At 39.9% G+C, this 26,698-nt stretch overlaps 2 protein-coding genes across 2 annotated transcripts; both read left to right on the forward strand.

Annotated features, from left to right (window-relative positions):
• The first annotated feature begins 6,467 nt into the window (after positions 1-6,467).
• On the forward strand, positions 6,468-10,736 carry LOC145771872 (uncharacterized). The gene has a single exon (XM_082583659.1). The coding sequence runs from the start codon at positions 6,468-6,470 to the stop codon at positions 10,734-10,736; it is 4,269 nt and encodes a 1,422-aa protein (XP_082439785.1).
• Positions 10,737-16,017: 5,281 nt separating this feature from the next.
• On the forward strand, positions 16,018-23,659 carry LOC145771288 (RAB6-interacting golgin-like). Its single transcript, XM_082583029.1, has 6 exons — positions 16,018-16,209; positions 18,403-18,632; positions 19,065-19,166; positions 19,650-19,790; positions 20,306-20,432; positions 21,225-23,659. Exons 1-6 carry the CDS (start codon positions 16,057-16,059, stop codon positions 21,513-21,515), a joined length of 1,044 nt encoding a protein of 347 aa, XP_082439155.1. The 5' UTR covers positions 16,018-16,056; the 3' UTR covers positions 21,516-23,659.
• The last annotated feature ends 3,039 nt before the right edge of the window (positions 23,660-26,698 follow it).

Consider the following 26,698-nt stretch of genomic DNA (forward strand, 5'->3'; position numbering starts at 1 on the left):
AAACTTTCTTCGTTTTCAAGTTGACGTATGGATTGCTTGTGATGACGTCACATTCTCGTTCCGCATGGACTGCTTTATGGAGATTCTGGCGATTGAAAACAAATCACAGTCACAGAGGGTACCTCTAAATACCCATTGTCTGGCATTGTAGGCATTGTCGGCTTTTTGGGGGGTTGTGGAGCATTTTCAGGGGTTGTCGAACATTTTCAGGGGTTTCAGGTATTGTAGAGTAGGCTAACTACTTTCAGGCATTGTTGGGAATTTTTAGGCATTGTGTAGGATTTACAGGCATTGTCGATCATTATCAGTGGTTGACAGGCTTGTGAGGCATTGTCGAACATTTTCAGGCATTATCGAACATATTCAGGGGTTGTCGAGCATTTTCAGGGGTTGTCAGGCATTGTAGAGTAGCTACTTTCAGGCATTGTTGGGAATTTCCAGGCATTGTCTAGGATTTCCAGGCATTGTTGATGGGTTTGTGGCACGAAGCAGTTAAATCCGTTTTCGGGATTTTGCTTTACTTCGTTACGTACGGTACCACAAACCTAAGTTGTTTCTGATAGAACACAAGGGTCGACTTGCCTTCGCTGAGCACCCCAACATCGGGAGCTCCCACTCTCGCATGTAAGGCAACGTCGACCAACGGATGAGGATAAGCGACCCTCCCCCGCAGGTTTGTCAGGCATTGTCGAACATTTTCAGGCGTTGTCTAGCATTTTCAGGGGTAGTCAGGCATTCTAGATTGAGCTACTTTCAGGCATTGTTGGGCATTTCCTAGCATGTCTAGGATTTCCAGGCATTGTCGATCATTATTGGTTTTTGACACGTTTGTAAGGCATTGTCGAACATTTTCATGCATTTTTATTCCCAGCTCTGCATGCGCAGCAGAATGATCCCTTTCTATTTTGCGTAGGTTGTAAACGTATTTACGGTATACACAAACACAGCAGCGTTTAAATGACCTGGCTATCATTAGTATCGACAATGCCTGACAAACCTGTCAAAACCTGGTAATGATCGACAACCCAAGAAAACGTTCGACAATGCCTAACAAACCTATCTACCACTGAATATGTTCGACAATGCCTGGAAATCCTAGACAATGCCTGAAGATGTACGACAATCAGTGGCGTAGCTAGGGGGGGAAGGAGGGGCGGACCGCCCCGGGCGGCACGTCTGGGGGCGGCACTTTCAGACTACGATATTTGATTTTGATTATAATCTGATAAAAAACGCATTTCATTTTCACACAGGGCCGGATTTAACTGATGGGGGGCCCGGGGCACTTTTAGATCAGGGGCCCCCGTGAAAAAAAATTCGCCTATGGCGCGAAACACCCCCTCGACGTCTACAGTAGCATCAATCCAGCACTGCACAGCATTTTGCAGAAACCACAAAAACTAAAAGAAAAAAAATAACACAAAATCACATTTTTTTCACGTAGGGGGCCCTTTAAAAGTCGGGGGTCCGGGGTACCTGCACCCTCTGCCCCCCCCCTAAATCCTAGACAATGCCTTGAAATTACCGACAATGCCTGAAAGTAGCTACTCTACAATGCCTGACAACCTCTGAAAATGCTCGACAACCCCTGAAAATGTTCGACAATCCCTGAAAATGTTCGACAATGCCTGAAAATGTTCCATAATGACTACCAAACCTGTCAACCACTGATATTGATCAACAATGCCTGGAAATCCTTGACAATGCCTGGAAATTCCCAACAATGCTTGAAAGTAGCTACTCTACAATGCCTGACAACTCCTGAAAATCCTCGACAACCCCTGAAAATGTTTGGCAATGCCTGAAAATGTTCTATAATGCCTAACAAACCCGTCAACCACTGATAATGATCGACAATGCCTAAAAGTAGCTATTCTACAATGCCTGACAACCCCTGAAAATGCTTGAAAATTTCCGACAATGCCTAACAACAAGCCTGTCAACCATTGATAAGTAGGTAAAGACCTTTTTTGGAGCTGTAGTTCCAGGACAACCTGAAGTTTTATTCAATTAATCTACTGAGTGTTACCAAAATGAAAGTTACTGCTGGCTACCGAAAGCTGTGCTATAGCATTTGGTAGCCTAGTTATGGTGTGTACCAAACATTAAAATTGTCTTGGTTTGGCGGTTGGATCCGTGATGCTAATGAAGCTGTCTCAGCAGGGGGGAGGATGCCCCCTGCCCTCAAAATTTCTCTGGATGGGGGGCAATGGTGCCCTTTTAAGGTCATGTAAGCTACTGCACATTTTGCAATATAGGCTAACAACTTCTGCTATTCGCTTTTAGCCAAATTATAGGGCCTATGGCCTACAGTAGGCCCACACAAATTATCCCGTGGACACATTTTATACTTTGCAGCAGATTGTGATGCTATGAATGTGAAATTTACCTTTCGTTTCTTGTTCAAGTTATTGCAATTATTCATCTGTCTCACATTTCGACTTTCATGGCTAATAGCGGGAAAACGAACGAGTTGCCCAGCATTATCGCTACCGTATATCTCACCCTAAAATCGTTCCGGCGCCCCTCTATCTCAGGTTTGTAAACTGCCTACAACAAGCTTTAATGAGTCACTGGAAATAAGCTTAAATGGTAGTTCCAACGATCATGAAACAGAAGTTGCATAACCTACGTGAAGAAAGATTATTGTCTTGATTTTTCATAGTAGGCTATTCTGTGAAAACTTGAAATATACGCCAAACAAAATATTCCAAAGGAGCTCAAAAGCCGCCACTCGCCAAGCCCAAACCGTACAATAATAGCCTACCATAGATACGCTAGCCAAGCTGGCAACCTTGATTGTTGATTGTGTCCATAAAGTCAGTCGAGCGTGACGATAATTCCACGATTGCTGAGTTGCATATCTATATGTAAGATATCTATGGTCTAATCCAGTGGTCTCCAACCTTTTTAAGAAGCGACCCCAATTTAAATGAAAATGTTTTTCAACATTTACTTGCGACCCCATTTTGTTTTTCCCAAAATTGTAAGATAAATTTGACTTTGCACTGTTTGTAACTGTAACGACACTCTGGACTGAAAAGGTGCTTTTCAGTCCAGAGTGTCCTTACAGTTGTAGTGCAAAGTCAAGTTTATCTTACAATTTTTCATTTATATATATTATTGCAGATTGAATCCCTGGTGAGGACACACGTACGTGTCGAAAACGTTTGAGTTATTATGTTATACATTTTGTTTTGTGTTTAATACATTATGTTAAACCCGCTAAACTTTAAGACAGATTACACACTTTGGTTTGCCATTAAATTCAGTGAAACCAAGTTTTGAAAAAGCCTCGTCATAAGTTCTTTTTCTGGTGTTTTTTGCTGCTATTTTTGTATAATATTTAGCTATACTTACCAGCTACAAATTACTATTGCTACCTGCAAAGCAAACCGTAAGCAGCCGATGAAATGTCTGCACACTGCACGTGCATAAATACCTATTCGCTCGTTCTGGAGTCAACTTGAATCATGCCTTGAATAATAACAAGTTAGTCTAAACTAGCATCGCGAATGCTTTTGCTCTGTCCTACTTGTCGCAACTATTCTGTTTTTGATTATTGCACCACAATGGTTTATTTGTGACATGAGAAGGCAAGCTGTACTCCAAAACACCGGCAAAGGATGCGAACTACAACAAAAAGTATCGGTCTTTTTTTTTCGGTAATGAATTGAAACGGTAACAAATTGAATATGGTGAGTTGTGGCGACCCCAGGAAAAGTTAAGGCGACCCCACTTGGGGTCGCGACCCACAGGTTGGAGACCACTGGTCTAATCGAAACTAACAATACCTGAGTGAGAGTGGCAGTGTTGCCAACCTTACGGTTTTCCCGCAAGTTTGGGCTTGTTTTTTTGTGCCTATACCAGTGGTTCTTAACCAGGGTTCGACAAAGCTGTTTCAGGGGTTCGGCGCGAACGTCCTCTGAAACGTTAACACACGGCCTACTGAATGGTAGGCCTATATCAGCGAATATTTTTGGAAAATATTGTCCAGCCGAAACTTAATGGTAATGCGGCTTACGTGAGGGTAAATAAACATCTGTGTGTTGGACGATAAAAATGTGTTTTGAGTGGTAGAAATGCAATAGAAGGTGAGAGCAAATGAGTGCTTTTCAGAGGAAATTGCAGTTGCGGTGGCAGCCATTGGCAATAACAACTTCGCTAACTTTCCACGTCTGGACGATGGTATTAAATAGTTCCTATACAGTAATTAATGGCGAACTTGCAGAAGGCCAGTATTTAATGAGCATTTGCAGAAGTTTCAAAATTTATTTCTAAAGTACTTTCCTGAACAAACGTAATGTCTAGCATGGATACGTCAACCATTTGCTTATGATACTTCAACAGCAGATATAAACAGTCCATACTTGGATGACATTATCAAGCTTCAAAAAAGCGAGACGCAAAAAAGAAACTTCAGCACAACAAATCTTCAATCGTTTTAGTACCAACAAATGAAAAGTTATCCTCTTATTACAAAAGTTGCCCTTGAAGTTCTCATGCCATTCGTAATTAGGGTTGTAAAGGGGTGGAAAGTTTCCGGGAATTTTGGAAACTTTCCTGGAAACTTTCCGGAAATTTTGAAGGACCCGGGAATATTGGGAATATTGGGGAATTTTCATTTGGCATTTATTATGTTTAAAAAATTTGTTAAATATTTCATCAATTAGAAAAAAATATCAAAAACCTATCTTAAGCATTTTTTATTTTCTTTAATTATTCTAAACACTAATTTGGTGTTAATTAAGAATGAGGCTTATTATGCATACTTTTTAAATATTTAAAAAAATACTGATCATATTTGGGAACGCTCACACCAAGGTCCGCAATAGGCTCGCAAATGAAAGGGTGGAAAAATCAGTATCAGTCAGGTCAAACTTGGCATTGTTTGAGCCCTGTGAAGACAAGTCAACTCAAATTGAAGTTGACTCTGAAGTCGGTGACGCTGCCAGAACAGTCATTAGTACGGTACATCATCTGAAGAAGCCGAGCAGGAGGAGATGCTAACCGGCAGCAACTAGAACAACGACTTTGTAACTGACTCAGTATTGTTTTTTTTTGTAAAAAACAGATTGGTGATAATTCATTTTTGGAGTTATTAAACTAAACCATGTGTTTGTATGTTCTTAAGTATTTTTGTTAGATTTTCAACAGGCCTGCCTTTCGTTTTACCGCATTACTCCCGTTAATTTGTGTATTCGCCACCTAGCGTCGTTTCCCCTTCATTGTTATGTTATCGCTCTTTGCAAATGGCAACACTCACCACGAGATTGTCTATGGAACTTTCGAGACGTTTTCGTTTTTGCTGCTAGTTTGCCAGCTAGCCGAACTTGTTAGTTACTGTAGTTTGTGACTGAAAGTTGATTGATTGATGTTTATGCTTTGTTAGCTGCTTCTCTGTTATGTACTTCTACAGGACTTAAGTTTGACAACTGCTATGGTAATACTTATTTGCGTGTAGGCTGAATTCCATATTTGCAGCTTGCTATCTCAAAGTTCAACTTACTGGTGAGCGTACTTGTGATGTAATAATGTTTTGTATAACTGAATGTTGACTGTCTACCGTAAACAAACGTAACGTATCTCTGATGTGCGTAAATTGTTGTTAGGCTAATACTTCAAACTTAAATATTGCAGAGTCAATCACTATAGAATCCTTCGCGTACAAGTGCATCATTTGGCATTACTGATCCGGTCATACTACCGGTATGTTTGTTATTCTGAATTGTGTGATTGATTGATTTGTGTCGTGAATTGTGGATTCATGTTCACTACTGAATTATTGACCAATAATTTGTCAGCCTAATGGAAATTAATTCTCGTAAACTGATCTTAACTAGGCCAAGTGAACTGCCACGTTTCTTTGTTTTTAATGTTGGTCTAGCGTAATGGTTGTACGGTACGGTAGCCTACGTACTAATTGTGTAAGGTAACATCGCGAATTTATTTATTCAGTGCGTCATTGGCCAACCTGTGGAACTTGTGTACCGTACAGTGGATTGAGAACTGTTTGTCAACAAATTTGGTACGTTTATCAGTTCGACTGTTATGCTTGCTGAATTGTGACTAGTGTCTTATGTTGTGTTATTTCTTGACAGAAAAACCGTATAAACTTCATTGCTGCGAAGCAGTCATTGGAAACCGAGTGATTTCTTCAAGTTGGCGTGCTTTAACAGTTGCTCAGTCCTGCCGGGTGGATTAGGAAAACCGTGACGTCACCGGCGCAATTAACTACCGCACCTGTTGTGTTCGCGTCGCACACAACAGCGTTTTTCAAATTTGACATTAAAGCTTGACCATCTTTGAACTGAAGCTGATTTCGTCAATTGAACCGAACTGCTGATCTTCACCAACCTGACGATCAAATTTGCGTTTACTTACCTAGTTCCCATCAGTGTTACGTGACATCTCTCATTTGCTGAAGTTAGCTTATGCTGTTACGAAGCGGATTTGCATACACAGCTATGGATTCCAAAGCCGAAGCTATTCAACAAGCAGCTGATACTTTGAGAGACAGCTACAAGCGTGGTGAACAACTGATGAGCAAACGTGAAAACCTCACAGAAGTGCAGACTATCCTGTTAGAAATTGACAAAAATTATGCCTCTTTAATGGCGCTTTGTGTCGATGTCCCTGAGAATGAACAAATTCCAGGAGGCCTTTCAACTAAACGAGATTACATTCAAGGTAAAGAAGAATTTGCTGATAGAGTCAAACAGTGGTTCTCGGAATGCGAGAGGACAGACACTAAAACTCCTCCACTACGCTCACATCACTCGTCCTTGCGTACTCATTCCCATCGCTCCAAATCCGGAAGCATTCGGTCATCGAGTACAATGTATAGTTTGCGTCAACGTGAAGCACATGCCAAATTGGAACTAGCTCGTTTGACAAAAGAACAGAATGATGCCAGGCGACGAGAGGAAGAAGAACTAGTTCGCATGGAACAAGAGAAAGCTCGGTTGGAGCAGGATAAAGCTCGCTTTGAACGTGAGAGAGCCGAAGCTGAAGACCTGCGTCAAATTAAAGCTGCTGAAACTGAAGCCGCACTCTGGCAAGATGATTCTTCTTCGGTTATCAATATTGGATCAATGACACCCGTACGATTGCCACAGCAAACCTTCACTCACAAAGACACACACCTGGAACCTCTGCGTCACGGTGATGAGCGGCACAAACAGGAACCAACTGCAACATCTGCAAGAATGCCAGACCAAAAGGTAAATTACCCTTGTTATTATACTAGCCGACAACCTGATCTTTCAGAACGACTTCTACCTAAACCAGATGTTAAGAAATTCTTTGGTGACCCACTCGATTTCTGGGCTTTCTGGCACCGTTTTAAGTCCCATATTTCTGATTGGTTGACACCCGACAGGAAGATGTCTTACCTCATGCAGCACTGCTGTGATGCAGTCTGTGAACAAATAAGGCACCTTGCCGATAGCAGCGAAGGTCACAACTGCTATGATGAAGCGTGGGAAGAATTAAAACGGAGGTATGGCCAACCACACGTTATTGCGCATGCTTGCGAGGAACGCTTGAGAGCTGTTACCAGAATTTCTCACCACGAACCCGAACAATTGGAGAAGTTGTCCGTCCTGTTGAAAAGATGTTGTTCATCATTGAGCTCAAACACCGAAGCTTCGAACTTGGATACCGTGCAGTTTATCACCTGCCTTGCAAATAAGCTGCCAGCGTCTCTGAAAGAAAAGTGGGTAATTGAAGCTCTGAAAATCAATGACGACACTGGAAAAGTGGCTGGATTCCAACATTTTGCTGACTTCATAACGAACGAATCTAGGATTGCCAATTCAATCTATGGCGTGAAACTTTTTTCATCAAATGTCGACAAACTTAACAAGCCTGACACCAAAGGGAAACAAAAGGCTTCACTGTTTAACGTAGTGACAAAACCTACTGAACGATCCGGACAGCTCCGAATTGGCAACAAGCGACTCATACAATGTATCCTGTGCGATAATACACATTATTTGCAACACTGCAAAGAGTTCAAAGCCAAATCCGTCACTGAACGTGAGCAATTTGTAAGGAACAACAAATTGTGCTTAAACTGTCTTGGACCAGATCACATACGTGCCGACTGCAGAAGCCGAGGTAAATGCACTGAATGCGGAAGCTCATCACATCATTCTCTTTTACATCGGTATCTGGTCACAACTGGAGAACAAATCCAGAGACGAAACCCTAATCCCATTGCTAATAAAAGAAATGATAGCCAGCCAGATGATCCCGTAAGAAGACCATCAGAAAGGAACACAAATGAAGTTGTAGAAACCTTCCATTCCAGAACAAGCAACTCGGCAACTTACTTGGACATCGTTCCCGTACGTGTGACAGGAGAAGGAAAGGTAATACATACTTATGCTCTCCTAGATTCTGGTTCAAACCGCACCTTTTGTGAACAAAAACTTGTAGAGATGCTTGAACTGAAACCTGAGCCATCTGGTGACTTCCAGGTGCAAACACTGTCTTCGAGTGGACCATATTCCTTCAGTTCTTCAACTGTAGCGTTGAAAGTTCTACCAGTAGTTGGCGGCGAAGTGCAAGAACTGACAGATGTGATCGTCGTTGACAAGATACCTACCAAGCCAACTCCAGCGCCTTCTCCGGAGTATCTGCAAACGCACAAGCACCTCCAAGGCATTGACTTGAAGCAACTGGACCATGGTACAGTTACACTGTTGATCGGAAATGATCATGCTGTCGCCCACCGATGCATTGAAAGCCGCTTTGCACCTAACCCGAAGCAAGGACCTGATGCAGTCAGGACACCCTTAGGCTGGTTGCTTAGAGGTACTCGTCCGAAGGAGAAAGGCTTAGGCAATTTCGGTGCTGAATCTGACATTTCAAATTTTCTTGTCCGTGACACGAAGCAGAACCTTGCTGACCAAGCTTCAAGGGGCATGACGGCCAAAGCCTTGTTGAATTCTGGGATGTGGCTCAATGGCCCAGATTTACTGAGAAAACCCCCAGAAGAATGGCCCAATCAAACCGCTCAGCAACCACAATTTGAAGATATCTTTGCTGCTTACAAACCAAAGAGGAAAATCGAAACCTTTACCATTTCTACAACTGAAAGCCAAGGAACAAACAGGCTAATCTCCTACTTCTCATCTCTGCGCCGACTGAAACTATCAGTAGCCTGGTTCCTGAGATTCAAATCGTACTTACTGATGCGCATGAAGAACGAAACCCAGATTACACTGAAAGGACCAATCAGTGTGCCAGAACTTGATGAGGCAGAAATTGAGTTAATCAAATACGAGCAGCGTCAGAGTTTTCCAGCCTGGATCAAATCTCTATCCAAAGGAAAACATCCAAACATGCCCAAAGCCAAGAGGATCCCACTCGAAAAACTCAGCCCTGTCCTAATGAAAGATGTTCTACGTGTTGGCGGAAGAATCGACAGATCCGACTTACCGTTCGAAACGCGACATCCTGCTATCATAGCTCCAGAGCGCCACTTAACGGACTTGATAATTGAACATTGTCATACTAACGAATCGAAGCACATGGGTGAAAGCCATACACTGAACAATATTAACCGAAAATACTGGATAGTTAATGCCAAAGTTGCGGTTAAAAGGGTACTTGCAAGATGCCTGCCTTGCCGACGAAGGACCGCAAAACCTAGACAACAGCTCATGGCAGAACTGCCAGAAGCAAGGTTACAAATGTCACAGCCACCATTCTCACAGACTGGCGTTGACTTTTTTGGGCCGCTAAATGTCCGAAACAGACGAAGTGACATTAAGAGATACGGCTGCCTTTTCACATGTCTCACAACTAGAGCCATTCACATGGAAGTGGCACCAGACCTGACAACTGGCGCATTCATAAATGCCCTACGGCGTTTCATAGCTCGCAGAGGCCCCATCAAGAAAATCTTCTCTGACAATGGAACCAACTTTGTGGGTTGTGAAAGAATCTTGAAGCAAGCCATCGATGAGTGGAATCAGAACCAGATCCACCAGAGCCTTCGACAACAAGGTGTAGAATGGTCATTCAACCCCCCAACAGCAAGCCATATGGGCGGAGCCTGGGAGAGAATGATTCGCACAGTACGTCAAATTCTTATGAACATCTTACCAAAACAACCACTCGATGATGACACATTGCACACATTACTTCTTGAAGTAGAAGACATCGTCAATTCAAGACCACTCACCGATGTGAAACTGGAAGTTGATGGCGACTTACCCCTGACACCTAACCACTTGTTGAAGTTGAATTCTTCATCGAATTTACCGCCAATGTTAAGCTGCGACAGAGATGGCTACCGACCAAGTGATCGATACCGCCATGTGCAGTTTCTGGCAGACACCTTTTGGAAGCAGTGGGTTAAGGAATACCCACGATCTGTGATGTCAAGAGCAAAATGGCTTCACAGAAAGGAGAATATCCGAAGAGGAGATATCGTCCTTTTGATTGATGACTCTGCTCCCAGACAACGATGGCCACTAGGCAGAGTAATTGAAACATTTCCTGATCGTCACGGCGTTGTTCGTTCCGTAGAAGTGAAGACTGCAACCGGATCTCTGAAGAGACCAATATCCAAACTTTGTGTAATTGTCCAAAGAGAAGAAGATGATCCAGATGAAGATGAGACACCAATAGACACCGTTGAGATTTTGCTGGAAGATCAGAGCGATGAGGAAGAGACTGAACTGTTACATGACAATAGACTGTTGAAAAACTTTTATTCATGAAAAGAACGAGCCAGTTTGGCCCTTCTTTGGCCCGGGAGTGTTAGATTTTCAACAGGCCTGCCTTTCGTTTTACCGCATTACTCCCGTTAATTTGTGTATTCGCCACCTAGCGTCGTTTCCCCTTCATTGTTATGTTATCGCTCTTTGCAAATGGCAACACTCACCACGAGATTGTCTATGGAACTTTCGAGACGTTTTCGTTTTTGCTGCTAGTTTGCCAGCTAGCCGAACTTGTTAGTTACTGTAGTTTGTGACTGAAAGTTGATTGATTGATGTTTATGCTTTGTTAGCTGCTTCTCTGTTATGTACTTCTACAGGACTTAAGTTTGACAACTGCTATGGTAATACTTATTTGCGTGTAGGCTGAATTCCATATTTGCAGCTTGCTATCTCAAAGTTCAACTTACTGGTGAGCGTACTTGTGATGTAATAATGTTTTGTATAACTGAATGTTGACTGTCTACCGTAAACAAACGTAACGTATCTCTGATGTGCGTAAATTGTTGTTAGGCTAATACTTCAAACTTAAATATTGCAGAGTCAATCACTATAGAATCCTTCGCGTACAAGTGCATCATTTGGCATTACTGATCCGGTCATACTACCGGTATGTTTGTTATTCTGAATTGTGTGATTGATTGATTTGTGTCGTGAATTGTGGATTCATGTTCACTACTGAATTATTGACCAATAATTTGTCAGCCTAATGGAAATTAATTCTCGTAAACTGATCTTAACTAGGCCAAGTGAACTGCCACGTTTCTTTGTTTTTAATGTTGGTCTAGCGTAATGGTTGTACGGTAGGGTAGCCTACGTACTAATTGTGTAAGGTAACATCGCGAATTTATTTATTCAGTGCGTCATTGGCCAACCTGTGGAACTTGTGTACCGTACAGTGGATTGAGAACTGTTTGTCAACAAATTTGGTACGTTTATCAGTTCGACTGTTATGCTTGCTGAATTGTGACTAGTGTCTTATGTTGTGTTATTTCTTGACAGAAAAACCGTATAAACTTCATTGCTGCGAAGCAGTCATTGGAAACCGAGTGATTTCTTCAAGTTGGCGTGCTTTAACAGTTGCTCAGTCCTGCCGGGTGGATTAGGAAAATCGTGACGTCACCGGCGCAATTAACTACCGCACCTGTTGTGTTCGCGTCGCACACAACAATTTTAGTTATACATTGTACTTTTATTCTAAACAGTATAAAACCATTATTTTCCTGTTTCAACATCAAATTGAGATTGTCTTGAATGTTTCCGAAAATTCCCCAAAATTCCCGTTAATTCCCAAAATTCCCATGGAAAGTTTCGGCTCTGAAAATTCCCGGGAATTTTGCAACCCTATTCGTAATCACTTATTTATGCGAGCATGCGTTTTCTATTCTGGTGGATGTTAAAGCAAAAAAACGAAACCGGCTTACATGCGAAAATGACATGATTATTGCTGTTTTTGAGACAAAGCCTCGAATCAAGCCCGCAACCAGGGGGAGGGCATTGGGGGCATTTGCCCCTCCTGAAATTTTTTAAAAAAATTTTAAGCGTTCTATGCAGTATGAAATGTACTATGAATAGACGTACGTCGTACACATGCAGCCAAACTGTAGAGTGTAGACTATCGAAACCGAAAGTAGGCTACGCTGGTTGGAACTATGGGGCAGGACAGGCTTTCTGGACTAGCTCTCATGCAAATCCATCGTACTCAAATCACAGTCTCTACATTACTAGTCTGGAAGGCTAACGAAAAAGGCAGTTGTCGTCGCTCGTGAAGCAGCGCCCCTAGTGTTGGTATAGTATATTATGAAAGCAAAGCACCAAAGGTATGCAAATACAGGCATATTGTCTGCTATCAATGGTGAAATTGTGCAAGATATTGTGGTTGCAGACTTGTTTTTAACTAATGTAGAATGTTTAGGATGTTAGTTACAGTATTTATCTAGTAAAATTCGTTTAGTTTACTTTTCTGAGGCTTGGGTTAGCATGACTACAAGTAGTTAAAAGATGATGTAAGTTCAAATTATAAGGAATTGAATTTTGGCTTCTTCAGCAGAAGACCAAAACATAGGTTGTTGAAAGGCTGGTTAGTTGATAAACTTTTCTGCCAGGAATATTAGGCACTGGTTAGTTTAAAGGAAGGCACTTGTTGCCAATGGAAATTGACCTAGACTGTTTCAATATAGAGATAGTGTTTTAATATAGACTGTGCTGTTTTAATATAGAGACTGTGCTCAAATTCCAAGCGCGGAATTGGTGTAAAACAAACTTGCCAAATCAAGTAGAAAGTTAGACATTATGCTCTAAACTAAAATGTCATTTTGCATTTGCAAAGTCAACTTCTTTGGGCCTACAAACATAAAAACTTGTTGAGCCAACAAAATGTTTCAGGATTGTAATTTGTAATTACCGTGTTGAGTTTATTCATAGGCTATGTATCTGTTTGTTTATGTTGATGTAAATATATGTTATTGATTAACTCCCGTCGTGCCAATGCAGTTCGTAGCCTACAGATGTTGTATTTTTTTTGTAATCCACTGAACACATTACTGTATTATCGTAATTTTCTTTCTTGGGTAGTCATAGCTAAATGAGAAAAGGTTACAAAGGCTAGTTTCCTTTAATGCTGTAGCCTACGATACTAAACAAAAACGTGATTGACATAAGTTATGACCAGTGACACTGAACCGTAACATGGTAGTGCCACACACTCTATCATTGGGCATGGACATTAAAATAAAAATGTCACAATGCATCATTTTAATGTTTGTTCTTTGATAAAAATTAAATGCCCCCCCCCCCCCCGAAAATATTTGCTGGTTGCGGGCCTGCCTCGAAACTCACTATTAGTCTCTGAAAAACAACAACAGAAGTCTCATTGATGCAGTAATGTATTACTATTAAATATGGTAGATTTTTGTTTTTGTGATTTAGCGAAAATTTGGGGTTCAACAAAAGCTTGCAGATTAGCGTAAGGGTTCGGTAAGTTAGTAAAGGTTAAGAACCACTGGCCTGTACTGTATAACATGCCGACCTTTATACAGAGGCCATGGCAACGTGCAGCTTAAAATTTGACTGAAGGCCGATCTGTTAGTAGCCAAAATCGCGTGTATAAGTTGATAGTTTGAGTATTGGTTGATAAATAGAGTCTTTGTCTATATTTTGTGAGAGTTTGAGTTACTTTTGTACTGTTTTTACCATTCAAATAACGGAATAGTATTTGGCACTTTTATTGGAAATCCAAAAACCGTCTGGCAACACCAGTATTTCGGAAAATATTGTCATTTCTCATTTTGTCAACATAATTTTAGTTAGGAGTTTTGCAGTGATTTGGGATTCAGTGATCATCACACTTTGGCAATTTAAATTGTTTAAGTTATCATTTAAAAGGAATATAAAGTGAAGTTAGCTTAAATTGAAAATACATCGGCCTTCAGTCAGCCCTCCAGTTCGTACGTTGTCAAGGCCTGTGTATACAGATCGCCATGCTGTATAACTATATGACTAATGGAACTACAACTCCCAAATTCAAGTTGGCAGAAGAAAAGTTTCCAAACATTACAAACAATTAAGTTTTAGAGAAATATTTTGATTGGTTTGGGTGGTAGAAGCATTTGAAAAGTGAAAAAAAAACACTTATATGAGGCAAAAAACAGGATCTTGATGACCCACCTAACACTTATGCATCTAGAGATGTTGTTTTTTACTATTGAATTGTGTAGTATAGTTTATAATGAACTAGCATAGCAATTTTTAGTCTTCTACCACAATTACAATAAAAGTTATGAAGCTCTGAAAATGGCTGACATTGCAATTCGCTACCCCCCCCCCCCCCCAAGTCAAAAATAGGCAGTGGCTATTTGACCGGCGCCAATCTTTGAATCTGAAACAAAATTTGACCGTCATTATACAGTCACTTTTTTTTCTTTTTCAAAGCAAAAGACGAGAAGCGCGTATATATATACAGTAAGTTCTAAATCCAAACATTTTATTCAACCCAATACGTGGCGCGTGCGATACTTCGCCGGCTCATATTCTAGAGGGACTGAGTTCGATACTACCCGAAAGCGTTCCTTTTTTTTTATTTATTTATTTTTTAACTAAATTTTGACTCGAAGTGCATTTTTGCAGTCAATTTTTAATTTGAGTTGCCTATGCCCTATTTGCTGGAATTTAAGAATTTCTCTGGGTAATTTTCCGTTTGTGGCCGTGCTAACTATAGCCTACTACATAATTTTTCATTCAGGCACATTTTAAACCTTTCAAGGTTTTGCCACCTTTTCCCGTTCATTAACGTGCTGATAGGTCTATATCGATTTTTGTAGTTAGTATCTTTTTCGTCCCGGACGCGTTAATGACAAAAAATAAAATGATTGATTAATTGATGTGACTGTTTTAGCCGAACGAAGCATTAAATTTTTGCTCTCAACAAGTTAGTTATATAATATATATACAATGCTTCTTTTAAAAAAACGGTAATGGTATGTAAATGTAATGCAACTCAAATTAAAAATTGATTACAAAAGTGCACTTTAGTTAAAAAATTTAGTTTAGTAAAATTTAAGTAATTAAAATTTAGTAAAAAATTTAATTTAGTTTAAAAAAAAAACGCTTCCGGAGAGTATCGAACTCAGTCCCTTTAGAATATGAGCCAGCGAAGTATCGCACGCGCCACGTATCGAGTTGAATAAAATGGTTGGATTTAGAACTTATATATATACGCGCTTCTCGTCTTTTGCTTTGAAAGAGAAAAAGTGACTGTATAATGACGGTCAAATAGTGTTTCAGATTCAAAGACCGGCGCCGGTCAAATAGCCACTGCATCAAAAATATGGGTAGCGCTCGAAATTCAAATGGCCACCATGGGAAAACCGTTTGAGATATTGATCTAAAACTTAGGATTCTTTCGTTTAGCAGCCTAAGGCATAGTATGACAACTTTTCAGCAAAATATTAGAGGTACCATATCACAAACACAAGATATCTTCATATTGGCTGTTTTGATATGGAATGACCCAATTATGAGAACATAAAAACACTGTGACAGGCCACTAAATGTTGGTGGACTCACCCAAAATTTACCAGGAAGTTTTATTTTAGCCAAATTCAAAGATTGAAGGGGTGTGCACAAATAAAAATTCCAAAAATTTAAACGGTCTACTGTAGGCTTGTCAATTTTAGAGTATTGATTTTTATTTAAATTGTTCTTCAAATCGTATATATTTATGGATTAGACTTGGTTTGTTGTTGATTCTCACTATCTGTTGATGTGTATCAATGTTTAAGATATCTCTGTTTCTGTGAGCTAAACATTAACTTGAATAACGATAATGGCTGATTGGGAGGGATTCACAGAAGCAGATCTTCAGAAGATACAGAGTGGATCAAATCCTAACAAAGGTGATCAAGGGCCGAAAATCTTAAAACCAGTCACAGGGAAAAATATGACAACATCAATAAACAAAGCAAAACCATCAGTCATGGTATGATTTTTGATCAACATTGAATGTTGTGTTGTTCTGACAAATTAAGCTAGTGTTGTGCTTCGCAAATAAATTTTATTCTAACACTGAGTAGCACAGCACTGTGCATGGTCAGCGATCATCCCATAGCATGTTGTACAATTATAGGATTGTTTCAAACTGTGGCAATCAGACTTTCTACCTTTAATGATCTCTGTAAAACACATCACGAATTCTGACAGCCGATAACATATACCATACTTACATACCGGTATATCTTGCCAAGCCTCGAAACTGAAGGCGGCCATGGCAGCGATTAACCTACAAAAACCGACATTTTGTCCGCCGGGTCTCGCCCTTCCGTTGGCCGCATTTGTCCGCCATGAAGTTCCGAGAAAATTATACGCAAGCGCCCTTGTGAATAAAGTACTTTGTCACTTATAATCACAAAGGGTTAGAAAGCAGTCAAAGCACCCGATAAATCACAATACACACTGTCTATGCTTGAATTGTTAACATTATTGATTGACCAAGCAGCTGATGTCTGACGATAAGCAGGATGCAAGTGACATCACAATACACTTTATTGATGCGATATATTCAGTCTTCGAACTTAGCGTCAGCAATAAAAATGCCGAGGCCACACGAGCGCTTGTAAGGTTAGGGTTAGACATTCCTCCCAGTCGTTATAGCACAGCCATAGATTTGTTCCTTAGTCAACACCCTGATGGAGCTCTGCGAAAGAGGCATGTGGATTGGTATCAAAGCCCGAAAGCCGCAAAACATGGACGCTTGATTGCGAACGGCGAAGACGCTGTAGATTTACAGCCAAGCGACGAGCCTCTTGATGTGTCCGATTCTGGTGATGGCACTCAACCTCGTGTTCCGATACAGCATCTGGTGATTCCGATTCTGACAGCTAGTTCTATCAAACAGACTCTGTGTTGTTCGCAGTATCGCAATTGTGCCGAAATTATGTTAGTGTATACGTAAATCGAGGCAATCTTCTCGCAGGGAGCTATCAATTTGTTACCGGTAGGTTACCTGGTTGAGCAATTAACGTTATTTTATGATAATTCAACGTTGCTAGATTTCGAATTAATGTAAAACAAACGTAAATTTCTTATTGGGCATTGTTGTTACGCAGTATACCGTAACCTGCCGGAAAATTAAATCGATCTGTGTTGACTCGAACGTTGAATCAACCCAAAATTAACTTACTTTTCTACCCGTGAGTTATTTAACGTGAATTACTGTAACAGCGTGCGACGTGCGTATCTTGTTGCTCGCTTTATCGCTAGTTTTGGCATTGTTACATCACAACAAATGAAACAATGCGGTCGTGATAGACTATTCTAGTATATTTTTCGCTTCTCGTTTTACATGTTTTGATACAATTGTTTCGTAATAAACGTTCACAGCAATGTCGAAGTTTCGATGGCCGCCATGTGCTTGTGATTGGCCGCCGAACAGCTTGCTTCAGTCGGACACGTTTGGCCGCCGGAAAAAATAGTTGTTTCGAGGCCTGCTCGCAACGGTTGACTTCCCTTATTTTTTCCTTCTTTTATTATCTTTTTCTGTCTATTGCATCTTCAGTCTGACCTTGTATGCCTCATTTCTTTTCTATGTTTTTTTTTAATATTCTTTCCTCTTCCCATCATACTTTTAATTCAATGCCTGTCTGAAAAATATATCTCGCTCCCTCTTTCCCTTAGCCTATGCCCATACCATCTTACTCGAATTACTCTTACACGTAAGTCTATAGGTTTCCTCATCTCCATTAATAGGTGGCGGCTGACTTAATAACCCATTGTGGTCTTTTTGCTGTCTCCATTTCATTCAATACCAAATGTTAGTTATTAATTTTGTCAAGGCTGATTTTTTCAATGTGTCTGCTGGATGAAGAATAAATTTGATTGAATGTAGCAAACAAATTTTCATTTCACCCACCCCCGGCCCCCCCTGTTTTCACCACTGCCCTTTCTGTTCTCAGGCTCGCTATTGTGCAATTTATGCATTTTTTGAATACAACGATGAATTAGTGACAGAATGGAAGAGTGAATATACTATTCTAAGAGCGACACAAAAAATGGCATCATGCAAACATATCCTAATTCCAACACAAAAGCTTCATTATGGTTTGGTGGGAAGTAACATTTGTGGTAGTTTGCAAGCAATATAATTGCTAGTTGCAATATTTGTTTAACAAACTAGGGAAAACGACCAGCTGCGAGAAAAGCACGAGCTTCAGCAAGTGATGTTTCTTCTGGTGCAATGTTGTCCCGACCAATACCATCATCAGCCAATAGGAACAAATCACCTGATGAACCTGCTCTATCAAAGGTTGCAGCTCAGTCCACACCTCCACCTCTTGCTTCAAATGCATCAGCTCTCAGTTCTGAGCAGGAGGACACTTTTGTAGTTGATGACGCATCTGTACAGAAGTAAGTTGATTGGTCAACATTATAATGCAAAGTTTATGTTGACTTCAATGCGTTCTGTGATTGTATCAACAACTGACGTGATTGTTTTATCCTAAACTGTACTGACGGGATTAGTTCTTACCTCAGTTAAGCTTTATTTTTTTATCAAGGCAGACACCCAATTAATGTTCCAAGAGTTGCATTGGAGGTTTAATGTCTATTAACAATGTGTATGGTCCAGTTGTCCTTGTTAGTTTTACACTCTTTGTTACTATTGAAAAAATGTTTGCGACTGCTTAGTGCTTAGGTTGAAATTTAACATTCTTATGGCAAAATTTTAACATGGGAACTCTTGTAAATATGTACTGTACATCATCACATCATACTTTTCCGGTGATTTGTGTACTGTAGAAATATATTACCACTCCATGATCGTGAAATGTATGTACATAGGAAAGAGAAGTTAAAGTTGGAAGATGTCCACCAAAGACAAAAACTAATGGAGGAAAAGAACCGGCGGAAGAAAGCGATGCTGACTAAGGAGATCGCTGAGCGGTAGTTATGCCTCAACACTTAACAACTATTTACATCATTAGGGTTCTAGGGCCTGTTTCTTTCATCAAAACATCAAAACTAAGTCGGGCAATCGTTTTAATTCAAGAGATGATATGCGTGTGTCTATCTCAAAGAAAGAACTTCGTTTCAACATGATCATTGACGAAAAGCAGCAACAAAAAAGCCGTTAGTAGATTGACTGATAAATATTGTTGAACTTACAAGACTATTTTTAATGCATACATTCAACACGTAAGTTATAAATCACTGAGTTTAATTCCTATTATTACAATTTTATTTGCTCCCATTGTAGACAGGGGGTACAAGAAAAGTTCATAAAAGCTCAAAGGGTACGAGCGCTAAAAAAAAGGTTAAGAAACACTGCTCTAGGGTCTGTTTATTTCAACACGTGCTTTTGAAACCATAGTTGGTGTCATCAGCAAGAATCCCACTTGAAGGCTTTTACAACTTTTTTTTTCGCAGAAAGAAAAGAGCATCAGCTGAGTCCAGCAAATTGTTAAAGATCCAAGTCGAGCTGACAAAACTCGACCAACTGTTGAACATGGATGTCTCTGTACTTCGTGATAAGATTGACGAGGCTTGTATGGAGTTCAGCCAAGCCCAGTAAGTAATAGAGTGGATGAACATTCTCAATCGTCATGCATTGCCGGTATATTTTTGCTTACTTTTACTGAACATTATCTCTCTCGTCATGTACAGCGTCCAGGAGTATAGCATAAATTTGTATTTACGGCGGCAGCTTGTGCACCTCCGCTTTACGGTTTTCTGTAGGTGTGACATCATGTAAATACAATTAATATCTTTACATAATCAATTGGTAAAGTTGTCATGCGGATGATCTCTACAGTAGGCTATGATGCTGCTTCGATCATTAGAAACCCATTTAAATAAACCAAATCTTTGTTTTTTGTTGAACCCTCAATAAATGTTGTTAAGCGTAAGACTTTATGCTAAGGATTCGATGCGCCAACCGCGGATCTTTACCGATAACCGTTTGATAGATGATTGAAACTCAATCTGCTTAATAATTAAATAATTTGGGTAATTGGTAGATTAGCTGAAAATGTACATAATCCACTGTAGGTACATATAATTGCACCCTCATTATGTCGTCACAGAAAGCGCTTTGAACGCGCCGAAGCGGAGTACATTGCTTCGAAGGTCGAGCTTCATCACAAGACAGCGATGAAAGAAGATCTCACCGAACACTTGTTTAACCTGATACAAGCGAACGAGGAGAGAAAGGTAGGATTGCGATTTCTTGGCTTGTTGATGGAGGACGACAGTTTCATTGACTGACCTAAGGACTTCTCACAGGCAAAAACATTTAAAAAAAAACTTAACATAACTTACTATATATTTGGTATTTTCAGTTTCAACAATAAACTGAACTGAACTTTCTGTTCAATTTAGCAATTTTGGCTCAAGGTACGGACATTCATCATGCACTTTTTTCTTTCTTGCTTTAGTAACTTATCAGTTCGTAGAATCGGTTTGTTCAGGTTGTAAAAACTAAATTTGAACAGGATTTTATCAATAACGCATAAACGTTGCCACATATGTTTACCAAAGCAAACTGTCGCCATCCTTTTTAAGAAAAATTTGATTTTAAAATTTTCAATATTAGATACCAAAAGTCACATACTTTAGTCGTTTACACAACGCAAAGTCAATTTCATTTTGATTTCATTCGATTTGAAATTAAATTTTATTTTGGCTACAAGAGTCATACCATGATATTATTACCTATATATATATAATAATATTACATATCGTTAACGGATATTGTAAATTACAATGTTTCCTCATCGATTTGTGGAATCATCAGCATGCGTTGGGTAAGCCGTGAGTGTGTGCATGAGCGCGCGTTTGCATCTGAGCCGCCTTCGATGTCCTGTCAGATCATAGTAAAAACTTAATAAAAAGGCACTGAATCTTGTTCTTGATTAGCCTTCAGCATTGAAAAGATTCAAAGAAATAGTAGAGACTTTGCAATGTTGTCATTCATTTACAGAAGCAACGTTTTGTTCTTAACAGGCTAAGAAGTTAGAGGAGCTGATGAATAAGTTGGATGTTGAAGAAGAGGAGTTAGAAGCACACGAAAGGAAAAGAAAGGAAAAGGAAGCTGCAAGAATCAATCCTGGAGGATCAACTTCAAAAGATGAGACAAAGTCTGCCACAAGTAAAGACCCTCAACAGACCACTGACGCCCCGAATGACCAAACGAGCGTCACTGATGCACCACCTCCAACATCTGAGGAATCGTCTTCCCAAATAAACGGAGAAAACCTCCATGGTGCTACTTCTTCAAAATCTGCCGCGTCGTGAAGGATCCTTTATATTCATCGTCTTCGGAGTCAACAGAACCAAATTTTCCGCGTAACATTTGAGTTGCTGGTGCGGAGGAACAGACCACTGAAACTGAACTGAACCACGTCATCAACATTTGCATTATCGTCAACCCACCTAACGGAGTGAAGAGTGAAAACTTTAAATCGCTTTTTCATGTATTGAACCCCCCTGTCGAGCTTTCAAGTTCAATCCTGTCCTAGTGGAACAAATTTTCTTGAGTTTATTTCATGCTAAAATTATAATTGTTAAAGTTGCTTATGAATTTATTTTATTTTTATCAAAATTTTTATCTAGTTTTTTTTTTTTATCTAAGCTAGCTTTCCAGGCAAAAGACGCAATATATAACAGAATTAACAACAATGTTTATAAAACAAGCTGTGACGGACAGGTTATTATATTATGGCACTGATGTTTCAAGAGGTTAGTGGTGATGAAAACGTTTTATAGTTTTTTTAAAATGCTGCAATTTCATCGTTTTGACCGATCTAAATAATGACATAAAATATCTGTTGTGAGCAAGATACAAGTTGTATATTTGTTCACCATTGCCTCTTGCCTACTACTTTACACGTGAGTACGGGTTCTTACCGGTACTTTTACCGGTTCTTACCGGTGACACGGCTACATTGAAGTTGTGCTTTCTGTATAGATGCTCTTTAACTCATGGTATGCTAATGTTGTGCCTTTATTATTCGGTGCTGCTTCTAAATCGTAATTGGTTGTGTCTTATACCGATCGTTGTATCTTTATTTACGCTTTTTCAAGGGTCTAGTGTCAAAGCATTTATGGATATTTTTCTAAAAAATTTCTAAAACTTACGTTTCAAGTTATTTTCTAAACATTGCGGTCAAGTTAAGAAATTCCAAAAATAGCCTACTCTTTAACAGCTGCATCTTTTTCAACACTAATTCAGTTTCATTGGTAAATCACTGAATTGCTCTGCGAAATAGTTTTCGCCCATACAATATTTTGAGGTGTACTGGGTGCCGCACAAAAGTTGGCTATTATTTTATTCATTGGTGGTACACCTCCTGGTGAGAGAAAATATTTTTAAGCCCGATTATTGTGGCACCAGTGTGTGAACCGAACCCCCAATATACCAATCCCTTTCTATTTGTGCTTTGTACATGATGGTAGGTGCAAAGTGCTGATTACACCTGCGACGACACAATTGGCTTTTAATCATATTTCACATTGGGCTTCGTAGGCCTAACACTATTTCATCTTCTTGCACTTTAAGAAATACAAAAGACGTTTATTAAATATTTATTTTCAAAAACAGTTTTTTTCCAACGTTCAAACCTTAGCTCTGTAGTTTTTATTGTGTGGATCTTGAAACTGTCATATTTTCTGCTGTGTAAAATGCAGTGTGGTATAATGTAGTACTGAATGCTCTACTAGTTTATATTCTAACGGGTGTTATTACAAAATTGTGTTAATGGATCGTGTACCGTAGCGGATACATCCTGTGTGGATACTGCTGGACACGAAAGTATCGTTGCTATATCTTGTTTGGGTTCTTCAACTGTATTGTTTAAAGTTAGAACAACTTTGTTTCCGCCGAAAAGAAAGGGTCGTTGCGCACAGACGCGCGCCAGACATGGTTCGACTCTCGGGGTCGCACGTTAAGCACTGCTCTCCATTCAGCGGCATCTAATGGATGGAATAGTTCCCCGGCAACAAGACGTCAACAATCGGAAACTTCACTCTGTCTATCTCGGTGACCGGGCCTGCGTCAGTGATTCAAGAGCCTCTGCAAGTATGCGAAACTGCCAGGATTAAGCTCTGCAAGAAGCTTTCCCAGTCCGATGATAAAGATTCAATCAATAATTAATTTCAATGGGATGGAGCGGTGGTTAAGCGGGAACCACTAATATTAATAATTTTTATCACCCGGAAAGAAATTGTTCTTAGTGAGGGTTTGGGAAGAGTTGTTGATGAAAATTTTAATTTTTTTATGAAACATGACAAACTCCACAACCAGGTTGGTGTGGTGAGAATGAATGTGCAAGGCCTTAACGTAGAGTTAAACTTGATCTTAATCACCGTTATTTTGGTGGTTTTCAGTATGAGGCCCCCCGGTCGTTTAAAAACCAAAAAATAAACAAACCTTCAAAACACTTCTGGAACCATATCTGGACAGCGCGAAATTTTGTACTGTAGTTACTGTATCCTTGGCGAGATATTGACAGTGTTTGGTTTTATAAGAGAAAACTGTAAACCAAAAACTTTGAGATCCGCTGTCTCCCGGCTGAAGATTAAGTGAACGGAAGGCAAGGAAGCCATCTTCAGATATGCCTTTAAGTGTCCTAATAAAGACACAGCCGCATGCTCTTGAACCGTGTCGAACTAGCGCCCTCTTGAACCGTGCCACCTCACCACACAGCTAGCGATGAGTTAGACCAAAGGAAACCCAGCGGTGCTTTTTAAGGCTCTGCCAAGAAGACAAAAGCATAGCAATTAGCAACACTGGTTTTAAGTGGCGAGCTTTCTCAGGGTTGTCCATTCGAAGCAAGCTAGAAAACACTCGGTTTTCGTTTTACAAAGACACGATAGCCTAGCCGATGGAGCGTTTTGACTTTTGATAGGCATAAGGCGCATTTGTAGGTAGGTCTTCGAGTCTGCAAATGACGAATTTTCCGAGCAACTAAGTTTTTGGAAAACTGTATTGCTACACTAACGTATATGGTTGTAACATGTAGGCCTACCATGTTTTTAACCAACAATTTATATTTCAACATTTAACCGAAACTTATCAGAATTGCAAAATGCATTTCAACGCTGCAAATTCAAAACCTACATTCTGTTCTCACGGAACTTGGGTCACCCTTCCTGTTAACAAATGCCACTCTCACGGAATTTAGCTCACCACAACTATATTTCTAAACTAAAGCGACACAACTATGTAATCGGCAGTGATGTACGCGCATGCAAAAAATATTGACGCCGTCAGCGCAAACGTTCAAAAAACCATACGCCGTATCAGGCGCGGATCTAGGAGTTTTTTTTGGGGGTGGGCTAAAAAATTTGAAAATGAATTAAAAAGAAAAAAATATGATAAGACAGATATGAACAATCAGTGGCGTAGCCAGGAATTCGGGGGGTTTTGACGACCGGCGGGCGAAGCCTGACCGGGTGGTCGCCAAAGGCGACACCCAGCGGCGGGGTCTGGGAAGCCTCCCGCAGAAAATTTTGAAAAATTACTTTGAATTTGGTACATTCTGAGAGCATTTTTAACAAAAATATGGGTATGAATATTCCTGTAAAATGGTGCTGTCCGGTGGCATAGCAAAAGGATAAGGTCATGTTTTCTTCGGCATTTTTCCGTAATAAAGCTAAGTCTCTGTGTTTTCTTGTTGCTAATTCCTGGCTGAGATGTTTGAATGTTTGGTATAGGCAAAACTCGCTCTTTTAATGCAGTTTTGTTTAAAATTAGGCAAACTTTGTTTTAGAGACATAGAGGCTGAAAGCATCATTCTCAATATCGTGACGTCACACGCGTGTCAAGGGGGTTGTAGCCCCAACCCCCCCCCCCCCCCTTGGCTACGCCACTGTGAACAATGATGCTACGACATATACGATATGCTATAAAATAGACGAATCATGCACATGAACATGAACGAATCATGATGGGTTAAACATGGCGAGATAAAAAGACTGCCGAATGGATCAGAAATCAAACGAAATTACGAGATATATTAAGCACAATCAAGAAACTAAAATGGTCCTGGGCAGGTCATATAGCAAGATATCAGGACAATAGATGGACTAAAAAATTAACAACATTTACACCACGAGAAACCAAAAGAAAGAAAGGAAAACCAAAAGTGAGATGGAGGGACGACATTGACAAACAATGCAACACAACCAATTGGTACCAACTAGGCTAGCACATAGGCCTAATCATGTAAATTGGCATGAAAAGGGGAAGGCTTACGCTCTGCAGTGGGCTCTCACAGGCTGAAAATGATGATGATGATGATAAAATAGACATTAAAACAGCCATGTTCATCAATAAATTTTGCTGGAATAAAAATTGCTAAGCATGGAAAGTAAACTTGAAATCTGGTTTAAAGCTCTGTATGCAGTGTCCATGACCAATTGGATTATTTGTATGTTTGCAGACATATAGCCTATGGTAATTGATTGAAATTATGATGAAGACTAAAAACTATAAAACAATTCTGGTTTCAGATTGTTTCAGCTGACGTCATTTGGCTCAGCGTTGGTTTCAGCTGAGCCAGCTCCAACAAATGTTGCTTTTAAAATGTATAATCGATGGATAATTTCAACCTTAACAATAACAAAAAATAATTCCCCTCCCCGGGATAAGTTAAATCCACTGTGGGACTAATATCAGCTGTTTAGAAGCATATCAAACCATTCAACAATTTCTCACAAAATTTCGGGTGGGGGGGGGCCCTTGGCATACACTAGTCAGCGTCAGCGCATACACTAGCGTAAACTAATTTTGTTTGCTAGGTGCCAAACATTCACACGATATAAACCACTCGAACAAACAAGTTTTATTTTGAATTTCCACGAAGAAACACAAGCATCTGAAAGTGTTCATCTGACATTTTGCTGTATTTTGGTTTCAATATGTCTTTGCCCATTGAAAACATTCTTTCAACTGCAGCGCTGAAAGGTATTGGCGTGTTGTAGCGAAAAAAATACATTAAAAAGTAGGCGATGCGTTGACGCTATGCGCTAAAACAGTGGTTCCCAACTCGTTTTTAAGGCGACCCATTTAAAAAAAAATTCACTTCGGTAAAATCTTGCGACCCAAGCAAATTGTCGTAATATTTTAAAAGCCATACAAGATTGTGTTGCAAACAAACAGCACTACAAAAGCAGTAACTTTTTCCGAAAATAATATGTTTATCAAATCACTAATGAGATAGCTGTGCTGGCTTGTTGTCAGTGAATTTTTGAAATCGAAGCGTTATTTTGCTTAGGCATAGCGGCATGTCGGCTTTAACTTCTAGCCGGTTTTGCTGTTCAGTTTTCAATCCACACATTGCGCTAAGTCCAATCTTACAAAACCAAGTTGTTGCAAATAGAATCTGTTTTTGAATCCCTAATTGTGAAACTGGAGGATACACTTTGTAGGCCTACATGGAAGCCCAAAAGTGGATGTTTGCAGAATCTTTGGGTAT

Source organism: Aplidium turbinatum, chromosome 1 (assembly GCF_918807975.1).
Source record: "Aplidium turbinatum chromosome 1, kaAplTurb1.1, whole genome shotgun sequence".
NCBI lineage: Eukaryota > Metazoa > Chordata > Ascidiacea > Aplousobranchia > Polyclinidae > Aplidium > Aplidium turbinatum.

Bases quoted from the DNA above. Each gene is read 5' to 3' on its own strand.
- LOC145771872 (XM_082583659.1), top strand. From the start codon at position 6,468: ATGGATTCCAAAGCCGAAGCTATTCAACAAGCAGCTGATACTTTGAGA.
- LOC145771288 (XM_082583029.1), top strand. From the start codon at position 16,057: ATGGCTGATTGGGAGGGATTCACAGAAGCAGATCTTCAGAAGATACAG. The intron at 16,210-18,402 runs GTATGATTTTTG...TTAACAAACTAG, and splicing joins AAGCAAAACCATCAGTCATG to GGAAAACGACCAGCTGCGAG. The intron at 18,633-19,064 runs GTAAGTTGATTG...GTATGTACATAG, and splicing joins GATGACGCATCTGTACAGAA to GAAAGAGAAGTTAAAGTTGG.